Source organism: Electrona antarctica (genome assembly GCF_951216825.1).
Source record: "Electrona antarctica genome assembly, chromosome: 1".
In the NCBI taxonomy this organism is placed as follows: domain Eukaryota; kingdom Metazoa; phylum Chordata; class Actinopteri; order Myctophiformes; family Myctophidae; genus Electrona; species Electrona antarctica.
Window position 1 is genome coordinate 6,727,462 of NC_136806.1, and position 27,029 is coordinate 6,754,490.

General features: G+C 43.4%; 1 protein-coding gene across 1 annotated transcript in view; it reads left to right on the forward strand.

The window, feature by feature from the left end:
* Positions 1 to 19,898, forward strand: part of lyn (LYN proto-oncogene, Src family tyrosine kinase) — a 36,700-nt gene extending 16,802 nt beyond the window's left edge. The window contains exons 3-13 of the mRNA XM_079512117.1: positions 26 to 83; positions 1,159 to 1,273; positions 2,260 to 2,358; positions 2,819 to 2,922; positions 4,365 to 4,517; positions 5,917 to 6,069; positions 11,189 to 11,371; positions 14,579 to 14,655; positions 16,060 to 16,213; positions 17,901 to 18,032; positions 19,325 to 19,898. Of these exons, the coding sequence (XP_079368243.1) occupies positions 26 to 83; positions 1,159 to 1,273; positions 2,260 to 2,358; positions 2,819 to 2,922; positions 4,365 to 4,517; positions 5,917 to 6,069; positions 11,189 to 11,371; positions 14,579 to 14,655; positions 16,060 to 16,213; positions 17,901 to 18,032; positions 19,325 to 19,527 (1,431 nt within the window). The 3' untranslated portion in view covers positions 19,528 to 19,898. The remainder of the gene's footprint in view (positions 1 to 25; positions 84 to 1,158; positions 1,274 to 2,259; positions 2,359 to 2,818; positions 2,923 to 4,364; positions 4,518 to 5,916; positions 6,070 to 11,188; positions 11,372 to 14,578; positions 14,656 to 16,059; positions 16,214 to 17,900; positions 18,033 to 19,324) is intronic.
* Positions 19,899 to 27,029: the final 7,131 nt, after the last annotated feature.

Here is a 27,029-nt window from a genome sequence, read left to right on the forward strand (position 1 = left end):
GTGTGTGTGTGTGTGGTGCACGCAGAGCAACGAAGGGCCGGACTCAGGACTGCTGCCCGGTCAGGTGTTCATGAAGTTGGAAGGTACGGGGGCGGGGCTAATTGACCATATCGGTACAGGGGCGGGGCAAAATGACCATATCGGCACGGGGAGGCGGGGCTAAATTACCATAATTATCGCCGGCAGAAACCTTGTAGTCCAAAGCCGTTATACGTTCCAGGAAACGGGGAAACTAAACCGACTAAACTGTCTCTTTTCTCTAAACCCACGGCGCTCTCCATGGTTTTGATCAAAACGGCAATGTTCTGTTTTAATTTCTGATTTAACCTAGTATCTCATTTGGAATATAAACGCTTCTAGAGAGACTTTAGATGTGACAGCGCAAGGTAGCAACGGAAGATTATGCCTCCCGGTTCTGGAGGGTAACGGAAGGCGGGGCTTTTCAGAGTAGAATCTGCCCAATCTGCTTGGCACTATAGCGCCATTATTTTTTGAAAAATGACGGCGCATTCAAGGTGTTAATAAGTTGTATTGGTTAAATATACAGGTTTAATCAGGGCTGGTTTTAGTGGCAAAAGTGCGTCCTTCCCACCCAATCAAAAATTATGGGATATATTTATTTTTAGCCAATATTAAAAAAATAGGCTACTGCAAAATATCTGTATATCATTTCTGATTGGGTGGGCAGCATTTTTAGAGTAGTGGGTAGTGGGGCAGGCTAGAACCGAGTTAAGTAACGGGCAATTATGGGCACTGTATTTTGCCCGTAAACCTCAAGTTTAGCGGGCATATACAGTTAATATACGGTAATATACATATGGTACGATTCGGGAGTTTACCGGAGTTTGTTGGAAAGTTTAACGGGAGTTTTCCTGTAATTTACACCTCCGTATTCCATGCTTTTTGCGCAGTGCTATACAAGCTCACAACACTCATGCGATGGAGTGTGAAACAGGTTTCTGCCCCATCAATAAGCATGCAGCTGCACCTGTGAATATGAGATCTATGTTCTCTTTGTCTTTTTACCCTCATACCCTCCGCATTCCCTTAGTCACAGTATTTTTAAGGTGCATATTGTATTCATTATTTGCATTAATTTCAGCTATCCAACTATATTTGTACTGTAATGATTGATGACTCTCTCTTGTGTTGGGTTAGGGTTAGAGCAAATTGATAGTGGCGAGAAGATCATGGTGGCGATCTATCCGTACCAGGCCCAGCACCCTGATGACCTGGGCTTCAAGAAGGGAGACAAACTGAAAATCCTAGAAGAGTAAGTCAAGATTTATTTATCCATTTCCCTGATGGAGTAAAAACGGTTGAATGGGACACCATGATGCAGTATATCATTCACATCTGTCTGGGCAAACCATTTGTTTTCCTAGACATAATGCTATTGATTCTAGTATCTCACAAACATATACTGCATGTTGGCAACATAATATTACTTCCCACGTGTATACATACCAACTGCTATGCCCATTCACTTTATTTCTAAATCTGTTGCCTTCAACTAATGGCCTAAGTAATTTAAGTTTTTCAGGAAAAATAAAAATGATCCAAAACAAAACTATTTATACAATTTATGTCTATTAATATATAAATAACACTGTCTGTCAGTTATGTAACATAATATGATTAAATTAACTTAAATAGGATTAACCCTTAGACTTAGGCCAATTTTCTTACAGACTTACGTCACACTCTTATTTTGGCCTAAGTCACACTGATTTGACTAAAAGGGGCGGGATCAGCATGATTGTTTTTAATTAGGTGATCGAGGAGCTGACTTAGGCAAAAAATAAATCCTCAAAAAAGTCCCGCCCCCTTTCATGACGACGCCAGGCCCAGGAAATGATTCCCAATGCATTTTTCCCATAGACATTTCAAAAAGTATTTATTTAAAGACAGTTACGCCGCGGACAAAGCCAACTCGAGTTTGTGACAACTCATGACAATAAACACAATATTTTGGACCAAACAAATAATTACAAAGAAGAAAAACAAAAACAAAAGTGTTTTTTTCTTCTTTCTAATTATTTGTTCGGCCAAGAGTTGGCTTTGTACGAGGCTTAAACGTCTTTAAATACTTTCTGAAATGTCTATGAGGAAAATGAACGGGGAATAATTTCCTGGGCCCTGGTAGGGGGCGGGAGTGCGACGCTCTCTATGCCATTAGTTTAAGAAGGTGCCGCTTTGGACTGTACATTGGATGGACATGTTGTAGATACCTTGTTGTCTCTTCTCTTTACCCTCCAGACATGGGGAGTGGTGGAAGGCCAAGTCGCTCTCGACCCGGAAGGAAGGATTCATCCCGTCTAACTACGTGGCTCAGGCAGACACCATGGAGACCGAGGAGTGAGTGAGATCATATCTGAACAATGTACATACTGTAGATCTCTCTCTCTCTCTCTGTCTCTCTCTGTCTCTCTCTGTCTCTCTCTCTCTCTCTCTCCCTCTCTCTCTCCCTCTCTCTCCATTGTTGAATGTCAGTATAATAACACGTTTTATCCATACTAAGCTTTTCTTTCTGTTCTTCTATCTTTCCCAGATATTAACGCACGCACGCACGCACGCACGCACGCACGCACGCACGCACGCACGCACGCACGCACGCACGCACACACGCATGCACGCACGCACGCACGCACGCACACGCACGCACGCACGCACGCACGCACGCATATAGACAACCAAAACCCTCCTGCAGAGAATACACTGTATAAAATAAACACAACTAGTTATTTGTCGTCACCCTAACATTGTTGTGGAATATTGTAAAATAATAATAATAATAATAACCTGACCCTGTTTGCAGGTGGTTTTTCAAGGAAATCACGAGGAAAGACGCAGAGAGACAACTGCTGGCACCGGCCAATAAACCAGGAGCGTATCTCATACGGGAGAGCGAGACGTCAAAAGGTACACACATCTTTTAGCGTTTCCTTTTCGAAAATTAACGCCAAGGCATTAAGCAACTAGTCGACTAGTAAATCCACTAGTCGACCTTGTTGGTACTAGTTGACTAGTTGATACAAAAAGTTTATTCTTTTTATTTTTTATTTTTTCCCGATTTTGTAGGCCTCAAGATCAGGTAGATTATAGTTATAGTCACCATGTACACAGTTTTTCAATGTACAAATATTTATTAAAAAAAAAAGAAAAAAAAGAAAGTTTATTTTTTTAATTTATTTTATTTTTTACATAATAGGTAGTTAAACAACTAGTCGACTAGTCGACTAGTAAACTAGGCAACTAGTCAACTAGTAAAAATGACTAGAAGTGAATGCCCTACGCCATACTTGATCATACTACGTAACTACAGTGTCACACAAAAGTATCACAAATAGCAGACCTACAAGCTCGAAACACAGCCCAGCACTTGGTCATGGTCTCTGTAAGAGTAAGGTCGGTCTTCACCTGCTCCTCGATATGTAAAATGAGACAACTCGTGATTTGACATTATCTGTTATTACATTTGGGATAATTCCATGCCCACATTTGTGCCCATGGAGCGCACGCACACCTTTGTGCGCCAGTTCAGGTGACCAAGTCATACACCATGACGTGTGCGGAGTATGCATTATAGTGCCGCTTTGTCGTCGTGATACGTCACCGCCTTGACCTCTACGTCTTCAACCCAGCGCTGTGGTGGTCTGCCGACTACTGGCCAATCCCAGCGTGGCTTTCCGAAACCCAGTTTTTGCAGTTATCTCGCTCGCTGTTGACAGTGAGGCAAGAGTGTGAAAGAGCCCTTTTCTGTATCGCACCGAACAAGGAAAAGGTACCCAGAACGAACCATAGACGGTCAGTGCCAGTGGCCAACCAACCACACATCAATGTCTGGCTTCGTTCAAAATGTACGCTTTGTGTGTGTCTCACTCGGACACTCACGGAAAAACAACAACACGGACCGTGTGGCGTTAGATGCGAGCACGCAGCAGGCGTGCGAGATTCTAGTATAAATACAATAAGGGCCTTTCTCGGCCCCACCCCTCTCCAATTGTTTATATTGCGTTTAGTTTCCAAGATGGCCGCAGGTGAGCGGGTGGGGTTGACATATGCCCTTACTGGGCTGCGTTCACACATTCAAGACACCTGTCTTGAGTCTGTCTTGTGTCTGTGTTTAATGGCCGCTCCAATGCATTTCCAAAGGAAGCCCATATGGTTTGACCAAACATTGTGTTTGATGGAGGGGGAAGGGGGCAGAACACATCCATCAAAGCTGTGTTCAGACACAAGTCAGGTGTCAGACACAAGGCAAGTGTGCAGCTCAGTAAGGGCATATGTTGACCCCGCCCGCTCACCTCCACTCTCTCTCTCTCTCTCTCTCTCTCTCTCTCTCTCCTCGGCCCTCCATGCAGGCAGCTACTCGCTGTCCCTACGAGACGTGGACCCCCAGGGCACGGACGGAGTGGTCAAGCACTACAAGATCAGAACCCTGGACAACGGAGGCTACTACATCTCGCCCAAGATCACCTTCAACGACATCTCCAGCATGATCAAACACTACCACAGTGAGTTCACGTCACATTATTTATTTGTCCATATTCTGGGAAACTTATCTACATTTTTCAAAAGGTTAACTTTTTTCTAGAGATGTCCCGATACTGTATCGGTATCGGGAAAAGTATCGGATCGGCCCTTATTTGTCATATCGGGTCATATCGGTATCTGTGAATATGCCTAACCACCGATCCGACACAGGGGTAAGGGGTCGACAGACTCGACACTATGGCAGGTAAATACAATGTTGGGACATGTGGAGTTTGCTTTGGAGTTCACATTTGAGTGAGGAATCTGCTATAAACACAACACGAGATATATAGCTAGATAGCTATAAACACAACACGAGATATATAGCTAGATAGCTATAAACACAACACGAGATATATAGCTAGATAGCTATAAACACAACACGAGATATATAGCTAGATAGCTATAAACACAACACGAGATATATAGCTAGATAGCTATAAACACAACACAAGATATATAGCTAGATAGCTATAAACACAACACGAGATATATAGCTACAGTAGATAGCTATAAACACAGCATGAGATCACGACACTATCGGTATTCAGTATCGGTATCGGCTAACATAGAAATGTAGGTATCGTGATCGGATCGGAAGCGAAAAAAGTCCCTACTTTTTTCCATTTCAATTATGTCTAAACAGAACAACCAGACGTCCTCCTGTGTATTCTGTGTCTATAAAACAGAACAACCAGACGGCCTCATGTGTATTCTGTGTGTGTCTAAAAAACAGAACAACCAGACGGCCTCATGTGTATTCTGTGTGTGTCTATAAAACAGAACAACCAGACGGCCTCATGTGTATTCTGTGTGTGTCTATAAAACAGAACAACCAGACGGCCTCATGTGTATTCTGTGTCTATAAAACAGAACAACCAGACAGCCTCATGTGTATTCTGTGTCTATAAAACAGAACAACCAGACGGCCTCATGTGTATTCTGTGTGTGTCTATAAAACAGAACAACCAGATGGCCTCATGTGTATTCTGTGTGTGTCTATAAAACAGAACAACCAGACGGCCTCATGTGTATTCTGTGTGTGTCTATAAAACAGAACAGCCAGACGGCCTCATGTGTATTCTGTGTGTGTCTATAAAACAGAACAGCCAGACGGCCTCATGTGTATTCTGTGTGTGTCTATAAAACAGAACAACCAGACGGCCTCATGTGTATTCTGTGTGTGTCTATAAAACAGAACAGCCAGACGGCCTCATGTGTATTCTGTGTGTGTCTATAAAACAGAACAACCAGATGGCCTCATGTGTATTCTGTGTGTGTCTATAAAACAGAACAACCAGATGGCCTGTGTATTCTGTGTGTGTCTATAAAACAGAACAACCAGATGGCCTGTGTATTCTGTGTGTGTCTATAAAACAGAACAACCAGATGGCCTGTGCCGCAAGCTGGAGCGTTCCTGTGAGAAACCCAAGGCCCAGAAGCCGTGGGACAAAGACGCCTGGGAGATCTCTAAAGAGTCCATCAAGATGGTGAAGAAGCTGGGAGCGGGACAGTTTGGGGAGGTCTGGATGGGTGAGTGCTTTTCTTCTCATGTAAGAAGCTGGGAGCGGGACAGTTTGGGGAGGTCTGGATGGGTGAGTGCTTTTCTTCTCCTGTAAGAAGCTGGGAGCGGGACAGTTTGGGGAGGTCTGGATGGGTGAGTGCTTTTCTTCTCATGTTAACATGTATATATTTACTTGACACCGCGTTATCAAATCTTTTTAGCTTTAATCAAACACTTAGGTTAGTAGTTTTACAGTAAGTAAAGCTATAGTTCTTGTAGTGGAAAAGATCCCTTCGTTTGGGATGTTTCTCGGTATCAACCGCAGGTAAATCGTTTATTTACAGAAACGACAGGTTTTCAGAAAATCATCATCCGTTTACATGCTAGTAGCGCTCGTTGACTGTGTCTGTTTGGTTAGCAACCGGGTTAACCACAATGATTGACAATGACGTCATCTGCTTTGCTATTATTTTGATTGGTGTGAACCAATCAGCTTAGACTTCTGCTTTGGCAATGCCCAGAGCCATAGAGTAAGACAGAGTTGAGGGGGCATTGAGGGGGCAGAAAAATAAGCGCTCGAGCTGGAGTTTGAAATACATTATTTTCAATGAGGGCGGCGCAAATAAGAGCGCAGAGTTGCATGTGTGCAACATGACAGCTATTTTAAAGTATTGTAGGCTACAGTGACAACTAAAGTCTCTGTAATGTTTATGTTAAAAAACTATCTAAAATAAGGGGATTTGAGATCATTAAAGCATGGGCTGTTGCCCGAGTTCAGTGCATTCTACCAATTTCCGGTCCAGGACTTGTCACTGTTCGCTATGCTCTTCGCCAATAGAAGTCTATGTAGAAGAGCCGCCATTGGACTGAAGCCCCATGAAGTGAACAGAGTTGTCGTAGCGCTGTCTTACTCTATGGCTCTGGCAACGCCCATCCCAGAAACTGCTGCCGTGGGAAGGGCTTTCAGTCTGAACGATGAAGTGAAACGAAATGAGTGTCAGGCTATACGTTTGTTGATCACTGGCACCTGTTCAGGCTCGGTTCATGGGTCTCTCATTGGCATCTGTGTGATAAACATCTAAGGAGGAAACTGGACCGCTGATTTGCATTGATATCGGCGGGGTGTTGTTGGCAATGACACACATAAACGCACACACCCACACATTTAGTCACTCAGAGTGGGAGGGTGTGTGTGTGTGTGTGTGTGTGTGTGTGTGTGTGTGTGAGAGAGAGAGAGAGAGAGAGAGAGAGAGAGAGAGAGAGAGAGAGAGAGAGAGAGAATAGAAGTGGTACAGACATACAATTCAAGTTCACATTTGTATATTTGCAAAGCTGAGCTCTTCCTGCTAATCCCACAGCTTAACAATGAGATGGGTGACTGTTGTCTGTCGATTCAGCGCCGATGACGGAGATGTCCGTCTGGTTTATAATAGGCCGCACTCTTCGCCAACTTTACATATAAATGATTCTAGGTTGCTAAGCACATTCTAGGTTGCTACTTTTCACAGATTGCATTTTCAATCAAAACAAACTTTATTTGAACGGCTCATAACTAAAGAACCAATGCTCGCAGTTACAACATACATTTTCCGCGTGAAAGTCAATTACGATCGCCCGTCGCTTTACACAGCAAGGCCAAGTTCAGTCAGAGGCTCAGAGCACAGTACAGTCTGTCTGTCTGTCTGTCTGTCTGTCTGTCTGTCTGTCTGTCTGTCTGTCTGTCTGTCTGTCTGTCTGTCTGTCTGTCTGTCTGTCTGTCTGTCTGTCTGTCTGTCTGTCTGTCTGTCTGTCTGTCTGTCTCTGTCTCTGTATGTGTCTCTCTCTCTCTCTCTCTCTCTCTCTCTCTCTCTCTCTCTCTCTCTCTCTCTCTCTCTCTCTCTCTCTCTCTCTCTCTCTGGGGTTTTACCATGCTTTCATCTGGATATGATACGTGGAACATTTAGACTCATCACATTTCAGTAACCCGACGAGGACAAACATTGACAAGGCAAGTGACACCATGTATCTACCTAATCCTAATGGTCCCTCGGAACCCATCAGGAAGCTTCCATCAGCTTTGCAAATATCCAAATGGCACAACGGACCCTGCCCTCTCACTGTGGTGACTGACTCAGCAGGAAAACTGGGTTCCTGGTTTCAAGTTCATTTTTCCGTACGCCCAGCAGGAAGTCTAGCAATATATCTTCTTAAATGAATGACAATTGTTGTCTGATGCATATAGACATGAAATTGATCCCGCAGGGGGACATCCAGTTGGATCTGCTTCGGTATAGCCTCACGTCGCTGTGCTTCGGTATAGCTTCACGTCGCTGTGCTTCGGTATAGCCTCACGTCGCTGTGCTTCGGTATAGCCTCACGTCGCTGTGCTTCGGTATAGCCTCACGTCGCTGTGCTTCGGTATAGCCTCACGTCGCTGTGCTTCGGTATAGCCTCACGTCGCTGTGCTTCGGTATAGCTTCACGTCGCTGTGCTTCGGTATAGCTTCACGTCACTGTGCTTCGGTATAGCCTCACGTCACTGTGCTTCGGTATAGCTTCACGTCACTGTGCTTCGGTATAGCTTCACGTCGCTGTGCTTCGGTATAGCTTCACGTCACTGTGCTTCGGTATAGCTTCACGTCGCTGTGCTTCGGTATAGCTTCACGTCGCTGTGCTTCGGTATAGCTTCACGTCGCTGTGCTTCGGTATAGCTTCACGTCGCTGTGCTTCGGTATAGCTTCACGTCACTGTGCTTCGGTATAGCCTCACGTCGCTGTGCTTCGGTATGCATTTCCAATGGAAGTCACATGGTTTGATACAACATTTTTGCCTACAAGCTCATGTATGTATGTTGTATGTGTTTCGACTGCCCCCCTCCCCCTCATACAACACGTTTGTCTCTTCAAACCACGTGACTCCCATTGGAAATTAATTGCAAACTTGCAACAGTCAACAAGTCTCATGCATCAGCTATACAACATTCTGTTGTGACAGTGTGAGTGAAGCCTTACTCTTACTTAGGCCTGACTCACACCTGCACAACAGATTGATGTATAGCTGATGCATGAGACTTGTTTACTGATGCAAGCTCGCAATTCATTTCCAATGGGAGTCACATGGTTTGACACAACATTTTTGTTGTATGAGGGGGAGGGGGGGCAGTCGAAACACAGCCGAAAGCCGTACAACAAAAATGTTGTGTCAAACCATGTGACTTCCATTGGAAATGCATTGGGGCAAGATGTAAACAAACCCTTTGTTTACATCTAGCATGCATCAATGTTGTATGCTAGATGTAAAGGTGTGAGTCAGGCCCTACTGTATACACAGGTACACAGAATGCACTGTTTGGACTATACTTACTGTGGGCATGTCTTTCAGAACCAGCAGGCAGGACACTGTTTGGACTATACTTACTGTGGGCATGTCATTCAGAACCAGCAGGCAGGACACTGTTTGGACTATACTTACTGTGGGCATGTCATTCAGAACCAGCAGGCAGGACACTGTTTGGACTATACTTACTGTGGGCATGTCATTCAGAACCAGCAGGCAGGACACTGTTTGGACTACTTACTGTGGGCATGTCATTCAGAACCACCAGGCAGGACAGTGTTTGGACTATACTTACTGTGGGCATGTCATTCAGAACCAGCAGGCAGGACACTGTTTGGACTATACTTACTGTGGGCATGTCATTCAGAACCAGCAGGCAGGACACTGTTTGGACTATACTTACTGTGGGCATGTCATTCAGAACCAGCAGGCAGGACACTGTTTGGACTATACTTACTGTGGGCATGTCATTCAGAACCAGAAGGCAGGACACTGTTTGGACTACTTACTGTGGGCATGTCGTTCAGAATCAGAAGGCAGGACACTGTTTGGACTATACTTACTGTGGGCATGTTGTCATTCAGAATCAGCAGGCAGGACAGCTGTCTTTCAGGCCCTGTTGCACTGGTACCCCAGAGGGAACCATGACAGTTGGTGTTTGTTCGTCGGTGCTCATTCATGCCTGAACAACAACAGTTAAAGCCAGTCTTTGTTCCTCATACTTGTTTTTAGACCTGTAAGACATGACCCTCCCAGCTGTTCTCTGCACCTCGGCTCTCACTTCCTCTCTGGGGTTTGCTCAGTGAGTATAGAGGAACTTATAGGGAGCATTAATTGCTTATGCTAAACTATATATCCTCTATAAACTGCCTCTTTGGCACAATGACTGTGTATTGGTTTAGCACCCCGCACGCACCTAGCCGGGGAGCACCCGCACGCACCTAGCCGGGGAGCACCCGCACGCACCTAGCCGGGGAGCCAGCCACGCAAATTTGGACCTGTGATGTCATGACTACTTTTTATTTGTATTTTTGAGTGGTGCAACCACTCCAAGGAACAGCAATGTCCGGGACTATGTGACTATGTTTAGAGTACCAGTAGGGGCAAAAGGTGGCGAAAACAGAGAGAGAGAGATATAGTGTTGCACTGTTGCCTGCTAATTACAGAGAGAGAGAGAGAGAGAGAGAGAGAGAGGCAGGGGGAGATGGGAGAGGGGAGTTGCACCATTCAGTTCACACAGGTGTGATTATTTCTATTCACTTGGTCATTAAGGTCCACAGAATGAGAGGTCTGCTCTGCCGGAAATATCCCGAAAAGCGAGACATGGCCAAAGCATTTCCGGGGGTCCCCAGCCAAAAACGTTGAGAACCCCCATGGTCTGTGGTGGGGTATACAAAAATGGCCATAACTCTTTTTTCGCAATGTTTCCGGCAGAGCAGACCTCTCATTCTGTGGACCTTAATGACCAGGTGAATAGAAAAAACACAAATAAAAAGTATGTCAAGACATCAGAGGTAAACCCTTAACCGTTGAGCTTTGGGGCCTGTGGCTCCCCGGCTAACCCACTTATTGCCAGCGACTAAAAGCCCTGACACATTGAAAGTGTCAGATGCTCACGTCAAGAAATGCAAGAAACAGCTGCCAGCTCTCTCTCTCTCTCTCTCTCTCTCTCAGCCTACTACAACAATGCCATGTTCTCTCTCTCTGTGCCAGTCTATTATAACAATGCCATGTCTCTCCCCCCCCTCTCTCTCTCCCTCTCCCCCCCCCCTCCCCTCTCTCTCTCTCTCTCTCTCTCTCCCTCCCCCCCCCCCCCTCTCTCTCTCTCTCTCAGCCTACTACAACAACGCCACCAAGGTGGCGGTGAAGACCCTGAAGGTGGGCACCATGTCGGCCGAGGCCTTCCTGGAGGAAGCCAACCTGATGAAGACCTTACAGCACGAGAGGCTGGTGCGCCTGTACGCCGTGGTCACCAAGGTGGAACCCATTTACATCATCACGGAGTACATGCATAATGGTGAGAGACAGAACCTGACATCATCACAGAGTACATGTCTAATGGTGAGCGATAGAACCTGACATCATCACAGAGTAGAACCTGACATCATCACAGAGTAGAACCTGACATCATCACAGAGTAGAACCTGACATCATCACAGAGTACATGTCTAATGGTGAGAGATATAACCTGACATCATCACAGAGTACATGTCTAATGGTGAGAGAGAGAACCTGACATCATCACAGAGTACATGTCTAATGGTGAGCGATAGAACCCCACATCATCACAGAGTACATGTCTAATGGTGAGAGATGGAACCTGACATCATCACAGAGTACATGTCTAATGGGGAGAGATAGAACCTGACATCACTACAGAGTACATGTCTAATGGTGAGCGATAGAACCTGACATCATCACAGAGTACATGTCTAATGGTGAGAGATATAACCTGACATCATCACAGAGTACATGTCTAATGGTGAGCGATAGAACCTGACATCATCACAGAGTACATGTCTAATGGTGAGCGATAGAACCTGACATCATCACAGAGTAGAACCTGACATCATCACAGAGTAGAACCTGACATCATCACAGAGTAGAACCTGACATCATCACAGAGTAGAACCTGACATCATCACAGAGTACATGTCTAATGGTGAGAGATAGAACCTGACATCATCACAGAGTAGAACCTGACATCATCACAGAGTAGAACCTGACATCATCACAGAGTACATGTCTAATGGTGAGAGATAGAACCTGACATCATCACAGAGTACATGTCTAATGGTGAGAGACAGAACCCCACATCATCACAGAGTGCATGTCTAATGGTGAGAGATAGAACCTGACATCATCACAGAGTACATGTCTAATGGTGAGAGATGGAACCTGACATCATCACAGAGTACATGTCTAATGGTGAGCGATAGAACCTGACATCATCACAGAGTAGAACCTGACATCATCACAGAGTACATGTCTAATGGTGAGAGACAGAACCTGACATCATCACAGAGTACATGTCTAATGGTGAGAGACAGAACCTGACATCATCACAGAGTACATGTCTAATGGTGAGCGATAGAACCTGACATCATCACAGAGTAGAACCTGACATCATCACAGAGTACATGTCTAATGGTGAGAGATAGAACCTGACGTCATCACAGAGTAGAACCTGACATCATCACAGAGTAGAACCTGACATCATCACAGAGTACATGTCTAATGGTGAGAGATATAACCTGACATCATCACAGAGTACATGTCTAATGGTGAGAGATAGAACCTGACATCATCACAGAGTACATGTCTAATGGTGAGCGATAGAACCCCACATCATCACAGAGTACATGTCTAATGGTGAGCGATAGAACCTGACATCATCACAGAGTACATGTCTAATGGTGAGAGTAGAACCTGACATCATCACAGAGTACATGTCTAATGGTGAGCGATAGAACCTGACATCATCACAGAGTACATGTCTAATGGTGAGCGATAGAACCCCACATCATCACAGAGTACATGTCTAATGGTGAGCGATAGAACCCCACATCATCACAGAGTACATGTCTAATGGTGAGCGATAGAACCTGACATCATCACAGAGTAGAACCTGACATCATCACAGAGTACATGTCTAATGGTGAGAGATAGAACCTGACATCATCACAGAGTACATGTCTAATGGTGAGCGATAGAACCCCACATCATCACAGAGTACATGTCTAATGGTGAGCGATAGAACCCCACATCATCACAGAGTACATGTCTAATGGTGAGAGACAGAACCTGACATCACTACAGAGTACATGTCTAATGGTGAGAGATGGAACCTGACATCACTACAGAGTACATGTCTAATGGTGAGAGATGGAACCTGACATCACTACAGAGTACATGTCTAATGGTGAGCGATAGAACCCCACATCATCACAGAGTACATGTCTAATGGTGAGCGATAGAACCCCACATCATCACAGAGTACAGTGCAGTACAGTGCAAAATGGCAAGTGACCATGCAGGCCCCCAAATTATTATTTTTTAGGAATATCTTTCAATAATATATTTTGATGAGAAATATTTTTTTGTATGGAATATTTTACATGTGCGTAAAATATACCCGTGTTTAGTGATGGTGTGACAAAACAAAAAATATGTTATGTGTTCTGTGCTTGAAACGCTAATACATTTACTCCTCTTCCACTATCTCTCTATATTTATATCTAATACATGTACTCCTCCTCTTCCACTGTCTCTCTATATTTATATCTAATACATTTACTCCTCCTCTTCCACTGTCTCTCTATATTTATATCTAATACATTTACTCCTCCTCTTCCACTGTCTCTCTATATTTAATACATTTACTCCTCCTCTTCCACTGTCTCTCTATATTTAATACATTTACTCCTCCTCTTCCACTGTCTCTCTATATTTATATCTAATACATTTACTCATCCTCTTCCACTGTCTCTCTATATTTAATACATTAACTCCTCCTCTTCCACTGTCTCTCTATATTTAATACATTTACTCCTCCTCTTCCACGGTCTCTCTATATTTATATCTAATACATTTACTCCTCCTCTTCCACTGTCTCTCTATATTTATATATATCTAATACATTTACTCCTCCTCTTCCACTGTCTCTCTATATTATATATAAATACATTTACTCCTCCTCTTCCACTGTCTCTCTATATTATATATAAATACATTTACTCCTCCTCTTCCACTGTCTCTCTATATTATATATAAATACATTTACTCCTCCTCTTCCACTGTCTCTCTATATTATATATAAATACATTTACTCCTCCTCTTCCACTGTCTCTCTATATTTATATCTAATACATTTACTCCTCCTCTTCCACTGTCTCTCTATATTTATATCTAATACATTTACTCCTCCTCTTCCACTGTCTCTCTATATTTATATCTAATACATTTACTCATCCTCTTCCACTGTCTCTCTATATTTATATCTAATACATTTACTCCTCCTCTTCCACTGTCTCTCTATATTTATATCTAATACATTTACTCCTCCTCTTCCACTGTCTCTCTATATTATATATAAATACATTTACTCCTCCTCTTCCACTGTCTCTCTATATTTATATCTAATACATTTACTCCTCCTCTTCCACTGTCTCTCTATATCTAATACATTTACTCCTCCTCTTCCACTGTCTCTCTGTATTTCCAGGAAGCCTCCTGGACTTCTTGAAGAGCGAGACAGGATGTAAAGTGCAATTACCCAAGCTCATCGATTTCTCAGCCCAGGTAATTTCCACATGCAGCGCCTGGAGTTTGGCTCACGGCGCGTTGCTTCACTAGGCCGGCTCTCTCTTCCTGACACGGGTGTTGTGTAAGAGGCAGTGGCGTCACTTCTTCACGGGTGTTGTGTAAGAGGCGGTGGCGTCACTTCTTCCACTGGTCAAGGCAAAAAGAGGAACGCTTGACTAAAAGTAGCACACTTGGCACTTAATCGCTCAGTTTCACACAGTGGTGGAAAGTAACTACGTACATTTACCTATAAGTCCTGTATATAAGTACAATTTTTTGTTATTGTTTTTTACTTTACTTTAGTATTTCTAATTTCCAGTACTTTTACTTCTACTCCACTACATCTCAGAGGCAAATATTGTATACTTTTACTCCACTACAATTATTTGAAAACTTTAGTTACTAGTTTAATATTTGGCAGATTTGGATAATTATTACAAAACATTTATTAACCACTTCAGCCCTATATATACATTTTGGCCATTTGATATTTGCAGATCTACAAGCTCACAAATGAGTCACGATGTCACACATTGTGGGCCTGTAGATCTTTGTAAACTGCATAATGAGTCTGACTACTTCTTCTTTTGGTACATTTTGATGCGAATTCTCTGACTTTTACTGACCAGTTTCATAACCGATCCATCTGTCGATAATATTTGATAATAATAATAATAATAATAATAATAATAATAATAACAACATGTCTTTACAAGGTTGCCAGATGGTGTACTTGCACTTCCTGTTGTAGAGGAAGAGGATGTATTCCTTTTCAAGGCTATTTATTTTCTTCTTCTTTCATTTTCAATGTTTCACCACCTTGGGAAAAACAACCTGTCACAGCAAAACGACTACATCTGTAGTCGAATCGGTCTGATAAAACACATACAAATGTTATGAAATAGAGGATGATTCCATTTGGGCTGTGGGGGGTTTTCAATATCTGGTACTGCTTGCTTTCCCCCAATAAATCATGATATACCGTATCGATTTTTTTTTTTACAATTAATTATTTAATTATTAATTAGTATAACGAATTAGGCCAATCTCTCTTATGCCATTTTGGGCGGGAACCCCTTTTGGTGTTAGCATTATGTTATGCTTTAGCTATTGAAAAATAGCAGATCTACAAGCTCATAGCGCGGCACCGAGTGGCGCGCTACGAGCTTGTAGATCTGCTATTTTTGAAAAATCGAAGAACGACTGACATAGAAACATAGCTTTTTCAGAAAACTGTCAGGATTCAGAAGACATTTTTAGAATCTGATCTCAGGTCAAAATGGGTTAAAAAAACATTGACTAATCGACTAAGATATTGGTACTCCCTTGATCAACCGTGCGTGTGTGTGTGTGTGCGCTCTGTGTGTGTGTGTGTGTGTGCGCTCTGTGTGTGTGTCTCAGATAGCAGAAGGCATGGCGTACATCGAGAGGAAGAACTACATCCACAGAGACCTCAGAGCAGCCAACGTTCTGGTGTCAGACAGCCTCCTGTGTAAGATCGCCGACTTCGGACTGGCCAGGGTCATCGAGGACGACCAGTACACCGCCAGAGAGGGTACGTGTGTGTGTGTGTGCGTGTGTGTGTGTGTGTGATCCCGGGCTCCCCCAGAGTTAGTTAGTGTTGAAGTGTCCTTGAGCAAGACCCTGAAGAACCTTAGAGTACATATTAATAGAGACGGCACCCGGAGGAAACCCTGAGGCGAAATGGACATAGTGGCTGAATTTGGTATTGCAGCTCGGGGCCAGCGCTGGTCCGTTGACTATCATTGCGCACGTTCATGTTATTGGGCCCATGACACGTGAACGAATGTTTCATACGTGAACGCGCGCAAAACGGCGCAATGATAGTCAACGTTATGTTATTGGGGCAATCCATCCCAGAATGCACTCTGTTCCTACCCGGAAGGAGGAGTGAAATCGCCTCATGCGCTTTTGAGCAACTTAATGCAAGTGGATGGGAGGAGAAATCCGGTGCCGTCTCTATTAATATATACTCTAAGCCCTGAACCCCTAATTGCTCCTGATGTGCAGGTTGGTGCCTGGCATGGTTTCCTCCGCCATCGGTGTATGAACGTGCCTTGGGATAAAGGCACTATATAAATAGCTCATTCATTATTATTGTTTCCATGGTTTTTCCCCCCCATGGTGACTAATGGACTCATCCTGCCTTTCTCTGCGACTCGGTGGATTCTAGTAACACAGGAACATAAAGGATGAATGAATCACAGGCTTTCCCGGGATGGCTCTGTCATCGTTTTAATTCCATGGAGAGGTCATTTATTTTACTATTATCAAAGGGAAACTGGGTCCCCTTTGATAAGTGACAACCCAAGAATGTCATTTCCTTGTGAATGACAAATTGTGGGATGTACCAGTCGCCAGTATCAAGCAAGTAAGGTCACAGTGACGCAGCGCGGAGAGCTGTGGTGGGCCTGGAGATCAATCTGCGGCGCTCTGGTGGGCTTGTAGATCGGCTATTTTGCGACGCAATGGACACGATGAAGTGTCAAATAAGCCAAGGGGTTTAATTTGTTATTAATAAGGTCTTAAAAAAGTCCTTCAATCGTCACTTTAGAAATGTGCAGATACCTGCATACACCTACTGTATACTGTATTTACAGTATGTTGGGTTATACTGTTGTAGGGTGACCAGATCCAAACTGTTCACATCGCTTGTGTGGGACAAGTGGGATGGGACCCTGTCCCCCCATCCCACTTGTCCCACACAAGCGATACTGGAGTACCGGGTTAGCAACTTACTACTTGAGTCTTGAGTTGCTATTAAATGCCTTGATGTCATATTCGACCATAGGCCTATTGGCTATCATTTATAAACTCCTCTGGTGTCTCACATTTTGTTTTAAAATCATGCTTTATTTTTATTAACAGGCTTAAAAACACATCTTGAAGGAAGAGACAATGAGAGAGCTTTACAACAGAAGGCCAACTATTGGGGGACTAACTATTATTAGGGCATTTGAACACTGATGCAATTGCCTGCCAGTCACAATGTGGGACAGGGTCTCAATTTGTGGGACGCCTGAAAAGTCTTGGAAATGAGGGACTGTCCCACGCAAAGAGGGACAACATTGACCGGAAACAGTAACTGTTGATAGAGAAAACTAAACTAATGCTGAGCTAAGCAAACTAATCATCTGGGTGTGTGCGGGTGTGTGTGTGTGTGTGTGTGTGTGTGTGTGTGCGCGTGCGTCTGTGCGTGCGTGCGTGCGTCTCTCTCTCAGGAGCCAAATTCCCCATCAAGTGGACCGCCCCCGAGGCCATCAACTACGGCTCGTTCACCATCAAGTCAGACATGTGGTCGTTTGGAGTTCTGCTCTACGAGATCGTCACATACGGGAAGATCCCGTACCCAGGTGACTGATTAACTCCTTAAGATCCCGTACCCAGGTGACTGATTAACCTGACTTCATGGGTTTTATATATTTTTTATTACCATCAGATCTACAAGCTCACAACGTGGCGTGCTGGCGCGTTGTGAGCTTGTACATCGGCTATTTTTGGTACCCAGCTTAGTATAAATAAGACATTTCAGGCTCCCCTACAACTAGAACTAGACAACTAAAACCAAAACAAAAACATTTCAGATGACTAAAATATGACCAAAACTAAATGTAATTTCATTCAGAAGACTATGAGTGAATCTACATAAAAATTATGCTGTCAACATCAACACTGCTGCATTGACGGACTATAGGTCTACTCAACATGTAGTACTTAAACACATTTTGGGCGGGAACCCCTTTTGGTGTTTTAAATATTATGTTATAATTTAGCTATTGAAAAATATCAGATCTACAAGCTCATAGCGCGCCACCGAGTGCCGCGCTATGAGCTTGTAGGTATGCTATTTTTTTTAAATCTTGAAAATATGGCACAAATCTTTGAATATATATTCTTTCAGAGCGAACGTTTTTAACTCAAATCTTTGCTTCTGGGGAAGTCCCTGGAACAACATAATTTCAGATAGGGGTCGGAGGCCAAATACATGAAAAAGGTTTAGCACCACTGACATGACACAGGTTTTTCAGAAAACTGTCATGATTTACATTTTTTAAATTTCAACATGGCCTAAATGGGTTAAAAGTGCTATAATAAAGCATTGCACGGCTGTGTGCTGCCCTCTGCTGGTCATAATACTGCACACACGCTGGCTCGCTTCTCTCTCCTGACACTCTGTGTAGTTCAAATCAAATCATCATTTTAAAGGAGCTTTATTGGCCTGAGAAAACATACGTTTACATCGCCAAAGCAAGTGTCAAAATATAATAAAAACAGTTGAAAATGGGTATACTATCAGTCGGAGGGGGTACAGCATCATGTAAACAGAGCTTTGTCACATACAGGGTATGAAGCTTTTTTTTAAACCAAAGGTTTAGCCATAGTTTTGCTGAGGTTTAAGTTTAGGAATAGCTGGTGGCGACCGTTTCGAGTTTGCATGTTTTTTGGAGGGGCGAGAGTTTCTTGTATTCGTACATGTGCAAATCGAGTGGATGTGCATGTCTGTCTGTGTATCTGTGTGAGTGTGTGTGTGCGTGCGTGCGTGTGTCTGTGTGTTTACGTGCCCATATAATATAGGTGTGTATAGTGCACACACACACACACACACCTTCATCTCATCCCGTGTCATTCATTCTACGATTCAAAGGTATGAGCAACGGCGAGGTGATTTCACGCGTGCAGCACGGCTACCGCATGCCGCGGCCGGAGAGCTGCCCCGCCCCCCTGTACGAGGTGATGACCACCTGCTGGAGGAACAAGCCCGACGACCGGCCCACCTTCGACTACATCCAGAGCGTCCTGGACGACTTCAACAACGCCACCGAGGGCCAGTACCAGCAGCAGCCCTAGGACGTGGTGGGGGGAGGGGGGTACTCTCCTTCAGGTTTCAGTAAACGGTCCCCCTCCGCCCTCCTCTCTTGTGACTTACCGGGCTGAGTCAGCTCTAGGTAACCCGTGGTGCCTCTCGCGGGTGCAGGCATGTGTTCCGACATACCAAGATTCTGATAGCCATTAGTGACTAGTGATTAGGGGTGTCGGACCCTATACCCAAACGCTAACATGCGCGGACGCAACCATAGACTAATAAAAGGATAGAGACTGAACCGGAGCGATAGCCCCCCCCCCCCCCCCCCCCTGCCGCTATTCATGTCAGTGGAAGTTTAGTCTCGCGTAGCCAGACAACTATTCCACAATCTCCGAATGCTATATAGAGTCTGGGACTACACCTCCCAGAATGCTATATAGAGTCTGGGACTACACCTCCCAGAATGCTATATAGAGTCTGGGACTACACCTCCCAGAATGCTATATAGAGTCTGGGACTACACCTCCCAGAATGCTATATAGAGTCTGGGACTACACCTCCCAGAATGCTATATAGAGTCTGGAACTACACCTCCCAGAATGCTATATAGAGTCTGGGACTACACCTCCCAGAAGGCTATAGAGTCTGGGACTATAGCCCCCATGAGCTGAGTAACAGAATGCTATATAGAGTCTGGGACTATGGCCCCCATGAGCTGAGTAACAGAATGCTATATAGAGTCTGGAACTATAGCCCCCATGAGCTGAGTAACAGAATGCTATATAGAGTCTGGGACTATAGCCCCCATGAGCTGAGTAACAGAATGCTATATAGAGTCTGGGACTATAGCCCCCATGAGCTGAGTAACAGAATGCTATATAGAGTCTGGAACTATGGCCCCCATGAGCTGAGTAACAGAATGCTATATAGAGTCTGGAACTATGGCCCCCATGAGCTGAGTAACAGAATGCTATATAGAGTCTGGGACTATAGCCCCCATGAGCTGAGTAACAGAATGCTATATAGAGTCTGGGACTATAGCCCCCATGAGCTGAGTAACAGAATGCTATATAGAGTCTGGGACTATAGCCCCCATGAGCTGAGTAACAGAATGCTATATAGAGTCTGGAACTATAGCCCCCATGAGCTGAGTAACAGAATGCTATATAGAGTCTGGAACTATAGCCCCCATGAGCTGAGTAACAGAATGCTATATAGAGTCTGGGACTATAGCCCCCATGAGCTGAGTAACGGAAGCTGCCATTTCCGTTCACAAAAATATATTTTAAAATATCTTTACATTTACAGCAACAAGCTATAGCCTTAGATGATTTATATTTATATTAGAATACATTTGCGCGACTGTAAAGACGAAAGTCTACAGTGATGCTTGCGGAACTCGACTACGTCCTGACCGCATCACTGTCGTGGCAATAATCACGTTAAACCACACCCTCTCGTTAAACCACACCCTCTCGTGTAATATTGCTTAATTATTTTCACACAATGCATTTCTCCGCTGACACATGATAGGCCTTAACAGCGGACTATATATATATATATATATATATACAGTATATATAGTTAGTATTGTTTAAATACATGGTATACATTTCATACATTGTTCAAACAACATCCATCTTTGAAATTGACAACAATTTGAAGCTAGGGATATATTTTTGTCATTGTTTTTCATCAACAAGTGAGTGAAGGGTTTGGTCACCTTTAAAGTCAACTTCATATTGAAGTGCTGTATAACTAATCCTACCGCTGTGCTCTTCAAACTTTTTTATTTTTCAATTTATGAAATGTTCAAATGCTTCAATTGCCCTCAGCTATTTAATTTCCTTTCATTGTTGTTAAATATATCATTTATAGTGAGAGAGAGAGAGAGAGAGAGAGAGAGAGAGAGAGAGAGAGAGAGCGTGCGAGAGAGAGAGGTGTCAATCATTTTATGTTCTTTTAATAAAGGTACTGAAGGTTTGGCATTAGCGGAGCCTCTGAAACTTTATTTTTTAACGTATGATTTTTTTATTTTATTTAAACTGTAGGTAACTGTAGTTAAAATAATAAAATTATATAAAAATGTCTGCTATGGAAGATATGGAATATTCTTCAAGCTGTACATTTCATTTTGCTTTTTATATCAAGATATCTATGTTTTCTTAATACGGTTTGATCATGAAGATGCTTGAATAATGCTTGCAGTACATTTGTATTACAAATGTGCCATTTTGATCAATTAAAAATGTGAAATACATATTTGTGTTTGTTTCTTATGAGGACCCCTCCCCACCCGACTATGAATGAACCTTAACCCCCCCAGAAACGGTGGTGAGGTGACCACCACAGTGCCACATGGTGGTGTTTACAGAGAACTGCAGGCATATTTGCCAGAGATATTATGATTTCCTGCCTTTTTTTTAAGCCACCTGGCAGACCGTCACTAATATCTAATACTTGCTTTGTGCAAGCAATGTTTCCATGTTTTGTATATAGGCACTGAAGGCTTTATTTTGAATTGGTTTAGTTTTGCTTTGAATACACTTGAATAGCTCGAGACCAAACAGCTACATTTGGTGCCGTGCTGTGAGACAGGATAGTAGGACCCAAACAGTGTTAAGCTGTAGAGACTCATCTTAAACTGGCTTCTCGTCAGCAGTTTTTAAAAATGGGATTGAGGGCCGCGTGACCGCACCGCACGGCCGTCTGCTCACATTCCTTATAAATGTCATTATTGGATTATATATTATATATTATTGATTTTGTAACTTTGTGTGCTGCCGTTTTGATCAGTAGTCCCTTGCAAGAGATTTTGTAAATAAAGGTGAAATAATGTAAAATAAAATAAATGCAGTCTGCCACAGCAGGTCGACTGCAAAGGATTTTAGTCTCCCACATAGGAGAACTAGAAAAAGTGCCCTTCTGGGCACATGTCTCCACCAGGAGGATAGGAGTGTGTGTGTGTGATGTTTGGCAAAATGTTTAGGAGCAATATAAACGTGTGTGTGTGACGCGGCTTGGCCTGTTGTAGCGCCACCATGAGGCTGATTTGAAAACTGTCAAGTGGCATTTCTTCCAAAGCCTAGTGGGAATATGCATGCACAGTTTCACCACAATCGGACGCTGCGTTGAGTAGTTGTGGCGATTTGTACAAAACGGGTACAAAGCGGGCTACTCCTGAAAAGTTTAGAAGCCAATCGTAGCCAATGAGGGTGGATTATGAGAAATCAAACAAACCCGTCTTGATCACATGACTATGAAGAGCATGTGTACCGATTTGCGTGAAATTTGGATAAAATCTGAAGGACTAATATTAGAAAATGTGTTTTACATATGTCAGCCTCCTGGTGGCGCTATAAAGAGCAGATGTGAAAAATTCCAGGCAAAGGTTTTCCCTTGGCCTCTAGGGAGTTGGCATACAAAGTTATCCACAGATCCGTGCAGTTAGTTCACGTGGCATTTCTTCCTCGGCCTAGTGGGAATGTGCATGCACAATTTCACGGAAATCACACAATGTGTCCATTGTGTGACAACCTTTCGATATATCGAAAGGTTTGATTTCGATTTCGATATATCTTCATACACCATGGCAGTGTTTTGTATAGAGATGGGGGTAGGCTACCTTTATTGTAATACAACATTTTTGTTTAACCATCCGCCTTTAATTTAATTTAAAAGACCATCAATGCTGTAAAGCAATTTTACTCACTAGTATGGATACAAGTCATTTTGCATTCACTGTATGTATGGAACAAAGTCCGTTTTTTATTTTTTGTATTTTAATAAAAGAAAGTCTTGGGAAAAGGGTTTTATAGGCCTACACCTTAAAATTATTCCAAATAGGGAAGTGTGCATCACATTTTTTACAACAATGTCTCCAACTACAAATGTCCAAAGTACACACATTAAACACTCCGAACGCCCAGGACGAAGTTCTTTGTCCTTTCTATTAGTAACGCCCGTCGCCCAGGACGAAGTATTGTCCAAAAGACGAAGTTTATTGATACGAGAACAGATCGCATGGCTGTATAGCCCAGGCGCGCCTCCTGGGCTCTGCTCGGTGACGCGCAAGAGTGTGGCGTCATCGAAAAACTCCCTCCCCTGTTTAGCTGATGAAAACGAAAATCTTAAAACGTTCATAAATTGCGATCTAAATCATCCCGTCTTTTTCTGAAAAAAGATCCTGTGTTAGACGGCGCTCCGTGGTCCAGTCGCTAGTCTCGATAGATTTATTCTTGTCTCTCGTTGTTGTCGATCGACTCTATAGTGCTGTGGCTATTGTTAGCTGCTACACAACATCATGAACTTCCGGCCGGTCCGTCCGGAAAAGGCGTCCGTGTTTATAAATCGACTGGGCGCATGAATGTAATGGATTAAATAGTTCCGGGCAACTGTTCATGCCAGAACTCAAATGTGAATTATAATCATGTTAACAATTGTTTTGATTTTTATTCTTGTGGCAGACATCCGATGAATTTTTTGATTGATTGATTGATTTGAAATATTTATTAACAGTTTGCAGAATTACAGTACAATTCAAGCACAACTCAATACAAAGACTGTTAACTGTGAGTGGACGACCCAATAAAGCATTACACTTGTTTACAAGAGGGTCCACCTTGTTCAATTCATCAAAAATGAGTCAAACAATTTCAGTTGTAGAACCTTGATGGGCCACCCGAGTTACCTCCATTGGGCCTTTTGAGTTGACCTGGGCCTCCATTGGGCCTTTTGAGAAACCAAAAATACACAGGGAAGACATTTCAATATTCTAACCACACCTGGGGGTCTATTAGACTTAGAGTAATGCTAACTCCATAGACACATTCAAAACAGAAAACGTACAGAAATCACAGCACAACACAGCATAACATAGGCCACAGGGGCATTTCAAAAGGTATACCACATATTTTGTTTTGCATGAAATCCTGCCTTTTAACTGCATATGTTTTCCCCGAATGTGGGTGTAGAACTGACTCACTCTTCCAATGTATACAATTGTGACCAGAGGGAAGCGTTGACAAGAAGTGTCAATGAGGAGCTTCTATTGGGCTGCTTCCGTCTTAGGCACGATTCATACTCCTATTTTAGAGCCGAATAAAAGTCGTTTCGGCTCTGTAGAGCCTACAATGTGACGTCATTTGAGGTTTGGGGGGGGGCGGGTACTGTCCTAAAGTCGGCTTTTCGGTGCTACTGAAAATGTATGACGAGCCGAAACACTTACACTTTGGTGACTTGGCAAGTCCTGCACAGAAAATAATAGCAGAGTCAGACCTATAGAAGTGTCCACAACCACTTGTGAGCTTGTAGAGTGGCTATATTTTCGAGATGTATAATAAATGTCATGTTATAATGTAGGCACAGTGACAAATGCAGTCAAGGGTGCGCCCTTTATTACCTAAACAGGAGAGAGCCATATGCGCACGGCGACCCACTGTATACTTTCTTCTTCTCACCATTGACACCTCTCTCTCTCTCTCTCTCTGCACCACCCCTCTCTCCCCTCCATAACCATGACCATGAAATGGAGAGCAAAATACAGCACGAGAATATAGTTGCACATGGCTATGCACACACCACGCATAGACAGTTAGACTTGTTGTTGCAGGTGTACTGCAATGGCATTTGGCCTGGGTCCTTATTGGTTAATATCCACAGTTTATCTGTAGCGGTCCGCAATTAACCTATATATTGTTCAAGCTTCGCACTCGGCACCAATACAAATTAAATCACCAGTCCGCACTGGACTAGTAGGCTGATATATGTATTATTGGATGCAGCAGAGCAGAGCCTTTGCAGTTGATGCAACATGTGATACGTTTTAAAGTTGTTAACAGTGATATATAAACATGAACAATTGGATAGATATCCATGTAGTTTCCATGCAGGCCTGCACAAGCTGCATTTATCACCTAATTATAGTAAAAATGATATGCACTAATAAGCAGTGACATCATCGTTTCTCAAAAGCTCCGTTTCGCATGACTACACAGATCCACTGATCCGGATATTTTCGAAGATTTTCACTTATTTATCCGTTTCCAAAAACCTCCGTTTGAGTGGCCGGAAACGCCGTTTGCTTGTGGCTGAAAGGCCCAAACACACACAAAAAAATTGCGTTTAGCAAAACGGCCTGGCCAATCAGCAGCAGCTATCCCGCCTCTAGCTGCTGCTGATGAGGAGGTACCTGGAAAAAAATCTTCCCCCCAAGGGGTACCTGGGCCAAAAAAGTTTGGGAACCCCTGATCTAGCTGATCTTGAGGCCTAAAAAAAACTATCAACTATCAACTAGTACCAACAAGGTCAACTAGTGGATTTACTAGTAGACTAGTTGAATAGTCGACTAGTTGCTTAAAGCCCTACTGCTTCGGCAGTACTTTTCTTTTCTCCAGTGTGGACACTCTGGTGTCTCTTAAGGTCACATGACTGACTGAAACTCTTGTCACAATCTTTACACTGGAAAGGTTTGTCTCCAGTGTGGAGATGCTGGTGTGACGTCAGATTACATAACTGACTGAAACTCTTGTCACAATGTTTACACTGGAAAGGTTTGTCTCCAGTGTGGACACGCTGGTGACTCTTCAAGTTACCTAACTTACTGAAACTCTTGTCACACTGTTTACAGTGGAAAGGTTTTTCTCCAGTGTGGACAAACTGGTGTGTCTTCAGGACAGCTGCCCTTCTGAAACTCTTGTCACAATGTTTACACTGGAAAGGTCTGTCTCCAGTGTGGACATGCTGGTGTCTCTTAAAGTCACCTGAGAGACTGAAACTCTTGTCACAATGTTTACACTGGAAAGGTTTGTCTCCAGTGTGGACACTCTGGTGTCTCTTAAGGTCACATGACCGACTGAAACTCTTGTCACAATCTTTACACTGGAAAGGTTTGTCTCCAGTGTGGAGATGCTGGTGTGACGTCAGATTACCTAACAAACTGAAACTCTTGTCACACTGTTTACACTGGAAAGGTTTGTCTCCAGTGTGGAGATGCTGGTGTGCCGTCAGATTACCTAACAAACTGAAACTCTTGTCACACTGTTTACACTGGAAAGGTTTGTCTCCAGTGTGGAGATGCTGGTGTGCCGTCAGATTACCTACCAAACTGAAACTCTTGTCACAATGTTTACACTGGAAAGGTTTGTCTCCAGTGTGGACACGCTGGTGTCTCTTAAAGTCACCTGAGAAACTGAAACTCTTGTCACAATGTTTACACTGGAAAGGTTTGTCTCCAGTGTGGACACTCTGGTGTCTCTTAAGGTCACGTGACCGGATGAAACTCTTGTCACAATCTTTACACTGGAAAGGTTTGTCTCCAGTGTGGAGATGCTGGTGTGCCGTCAGACTACCTAACCTACTGAAACTCTTGTCACAATGTTTACACTGGAAAGGTTTGTTTCCTGAGTGGACGTGTTGGTGTCCCTTCAGATTACCTAACCTACTGAAACTCTTGTCACAATGTTTACACTGGAAAGGTTTGTCTCCAGTGTGGAGATGCTGGTGTGCCGTCAGATTACCTAACAAACTGAAACTCTTGTCACACTGT